The 3,872-nt window shown below is 43.8% G+C and overlaps 1 protein-coding gene across 1 annotated transcript; it reads left to right on the top strand.

Annotated features, from left to right (window-relative positions):
- Window positions 1–376: 376 nt before the first annotated feature.
- Window positions 377–1,438, top strand: LOC110591613 (E3 ubiquitin-protein ligase RNF167-like). The gene has a single exon (XM_044916684.1). It carries the CDS (start codon window positions 377–379, stop codon window positions 1,436–1,438), a length of 1,062 nt encoding a protein of 353 aa, XP_044772619.1.
- The last annotated feature ends 2,434 nt before the right edge of the window (window positions 1,439–3,872 follow it).

Below are 3,872 nucleotides of genomic sequence, written 5' to 3'. Positions count from 1 at the left end.
GGGTGCTGATAGGGCGCTGACTTTCACTGTGCGAAACCGTTTTCCAGGAAGCAGGAAGCCAGCCACTTGGCTGGAAGTCCCGCCTCCTTGAACTCTCCCACTCTTCCAGAAGTTTTCCTGTCGTTTGTGTTTGCCTTTGCTTCCTTTCCTTGTTTTATCCTTACAGTAGAAAAGAATAATTTTAGTGTCTCCCCCACTACCTCCGCTGAACCGGTTGGATATCTCATTCCCCGAGTTGGGGTTCCCGCCTCACGCCCCTATGTAGCTGGGATGTTTGGATTCCTGGGACACTGAAGGAAGGGCGGAGAGAAGCACAGAATCCCGCTTCTGCACCTGCTACCAGACGCGGCCTCCCCGCCTCTCCCCTCCCGCTGCCATGCACCCTGCAGCCTTCCTGCTTTGCATGCCTATGGCCACTGTGCTGTGGGGAGCGGCCCCCATCCGGGGGCTCATTCGAGCGACTTCTGACCACAATAACAGCATGGACTTTGCAGACCTTCCAGCTCTCTTTGGGTCTTCCTTGAGCCATGAGGGACTTCGCGGATTCCTTGTGGAGGCTCAGCCAGCCAACGCCTGTAGCCCCGTTGGCCCGCCACCCCCGGCCTCGGCCAACGGGTCAGTCTTTATTGCACTTCTTCGGAGATTCGACTGCAACTTTGATCTCAAGGTCCTAAACGTTCAGAAGGCTGGGTATGATGCAGCTGTGGTACACAATGTAAATTCCAATGAACTTCTGAATATGGTGTGGAACAGTGAGGAAATCCAGCAGCAGATCTGGATCCCGTCTGTGTTTACTGGGGAAAGGAGCTCCAAGTACCTGCGTGCTCTCTTTGTCTATGAGAAGGGAGCTCATGTGCTTCTGGTCCCAGACAATAACTTCCTCCTGGGCTATTGCCTCAGCCCTTTCACAGGGGTTGTGGGACTGCTGATTTTGTCCATGGGAGCGGGGCTGATAATTCGTTTTATCCAGCACCAGAAACAGCTCCAGCGGAATCGACTGACCAAAGAGCAGCTGAAGCGGATTCCTATACATGATTATCAGAAGGGAGACCAGTACGACGTCTGTGCCATCTGCCTGGATGAATATGAGGATGGAGACAAGCTGAGGGTCCTTCCCTGTGCTCATGCTTATCACAGCCGCTGTGTGGACCCCTGGCTCACTCAGACCCAGAAGACCTGCCCCATCTGCAAGCAGCCTGTTCATAGGGGTCCCAGAGAAGAGGAACAGGAGGAAGAAACTCAGGGGCAAGAGGGTGATGAGGAAGGGGAGCCAAGGGACCACCCCGCCACAGAACGGACCCCCCTTCTGGGCTCCAGCCTCACACTTCCCACATCCTTTGGCTCCCTAGCCCCAGCTCCGCTTGTTTTTCCTGGGTCTTCAATAGTTCCATCACCCTCCCCATCCTCTTCTTCCTCTTCTACTGTTGTCCTGGTCTGATACTCCCCTCCAGCTCCCCTCCCCTCTGGAGACCTAATTGCACAGTCCCTCTTCCTCCTTTCAGTCTTCCTCTTTGAGGGATAGGGGACATTTCCACCCCAGGTTTCTTTCTTTCTTACCCAACCTTATCCCTTTGAAGGGGATGGGAGTGGAAAGGGACAGGGCCTTCACTTACTGGGTTAATAAAATTGTATTTGTGGAATAAAAAAAAGGATTCAGATAAGTATTCAGAAAGCTGTCAAAAGCAATTTGAAAGAGCATATTTTTATAGTTTGTGTCAAGAATAAAAAAATGAGAGACATTATTTTAAATCACTCACAGTGTCTTAAATTTACTTTGGTATGTTAACATTTTACATTTGGCCTCAGTGCAATTTCTCCTATCTGTAAAAATTTCAGTGCATTTCTTTTAACCATTTTTGAGAGGGGTGAATATAAATTGAGTAATCTACACTTATCTAAATGTTTAATTGTCATCAGTTAATGCCTAGAGAGTGCAAAACTGTTGAAATGTCTATGTGGTCATGACAAAAAATAACTAGGTTGGAGGTCACCTATCCTGTGCTCTTCTTCTGTGTTAAGTGGCTATGTAAATATAACAGATTTAATTGCTTTTTAACATGCAGTCATTTAGCTTTCAAATATGGCTAATTGGGGTGGAATTCTAAGAGAATGCCTTTTAGCTTTGTGTTTTCACATCTTGGAACTAAAAACCTCTTTAAATGAAGGAACCATGCTATCTGAAATGCTTTTCACCTGAGAGTGGTGATTATTCAGCCATATTTTCTGTCTGGAGCTGCCTATGTGTAATTGTATAAGACAGGAGTTTGATAATAAGGGATCATTAACTATACCCTTTCTTTTTAGAAATTAAGGTCATTTTTGCTCTTTTAATGATTGTTGATGTTAGCTAAGCAAGTTCTTATTTGTATGCCCAATTTCAACTCACCTCAATCTTCCCAACACTGCATTGGTAATGCAAATGATTAAATACTGTCAGTATAACTCTGTTATTTGAATTAGAGTGTTCTCTTTCATGCAAGCCTTGAAATAACTCTTACAACACACTGAAAGAATTCCATATTGGAAAACAATCTAGAGTTAGAAGAAGATGTAGTATTTAAGCTAATACATAGTTTTATTTCTATAAAGATGCATTTAAAATCATAATTTTAGAACTGAGATTGTTCTATTAAATCAGTTGTAAATCTACTGCAATTATTTGTTTTTTTTAAATTTTATTTTATTATGTTATGTTAATCACCACACATTACATCATTAGTTTTGATGTAGTGTTCCATGATTCATTGTTTGTGTATAACACCCAGTGCTCCATTCAATATGTGCCCTCTTTAATACCCATCACCAGGCTAACCCATCCCCCAACCCCTCTCCCCTCTAGAACCCTCAGTTTGTTTCTCAGAGTTCATTGTCATGGTCCGTCTCCCCCTCCAATGCCTCCCCCTTCATTTTCCCTTCCTACTATCTTTTTTTTTTTTATTTAACATAGAATGTATTATTTGTTTCAGAGGTACAGGTCTGTGATTCATCAGTCTTACACAATTCACAGCACTCACCATAGCACATACCCTACCCCATGTCTATCACCCAACCACCCCATCCCTCCCACCCCCCACCACTCCAGCAACCCTCAGTTTGTATCCTGAGATTAAGAATTCCTCATATCAGTGAGATCATATGATACATGTCTTTCTCTGACTGACTTATTTCGCTTAGCGTAATAACCTCTAGTTCTATCCACGTCATTGCAAATGGCAAGATTTCGTGTTTTTTGATGGCTGCATAATATTCCATTGTATATATATACCACAACTTCCTTATCCATTCATATCTCTTGATGGACATCTTGGCTCTTTCCATAGTTTGGCTATTGTGGACATTGCTGCTATAAACATTGGGGTGGCACATAGCCCTTCGGATCACTACATTTGTATCTTTGGGGTAAATACCCAGTAGTGCAATTGCTGGGTCATACAGCAGCTCTATTTTCAACTTTTTGAGGAACCTCTATACTGTTTTCCAGAGTGGCTGCACCAGCTTGCATTCCCACCAAAAGTGTAGGAGAGTTGCCCTTTCTCTGCATCCTTGCCAACATCTGTCATTTCCTGACTTGTTAATTTTAGTCATTCTGACTGGTGTGAGGTGGTATCTCATTGAAGTTTTGATTTGGATTTCCCTGATGCCGAGTGATGTTAAGCACTTTTTCATGTGTCTGTTGGCCATTTGGATGTCTTCTTTGGAAAAATGTTTGTTCATGTCTTCTGCCCATTTCTTGATTGGATTATTCTTTGGGTGTTGAGTTTGATAAGTTCTTTATAGATTTTGGATACTACCCCTTTACCGGATATGTCATTTGCAAATACCTTCTCCCATTCTGTCGGCTGTCCTTTGGTTTTGTTGACTGTTTCCTTTGC

Source organism: Neomonachus schauinslandi, chromosome 7, assembly GCF_002201575.2.
Source record: "Neomonachus schauinslandi chromosome 7, ASM220157v2, whole genome shotgun sequence".
Taxonomy (NCBI): domain Eukaryota; kingdom Metazoa; phylum Chordata; class Mammalia; order Carnivora; family Phocidae; genus Neomonachus; species Neomonachus schauinslandi.
This window is presented reverse-complemented; position numbering and strand designations above follow the sequence as displayed.

Coding starts and splice junctions, on each gene's coding strand:
- LOC110591613 (XM_044916684.1), top strand. CDS start 377: ATGCACCCTGCAGCCTTCCTGCTTTGCATGCCTATGGCCACTGTGCTG.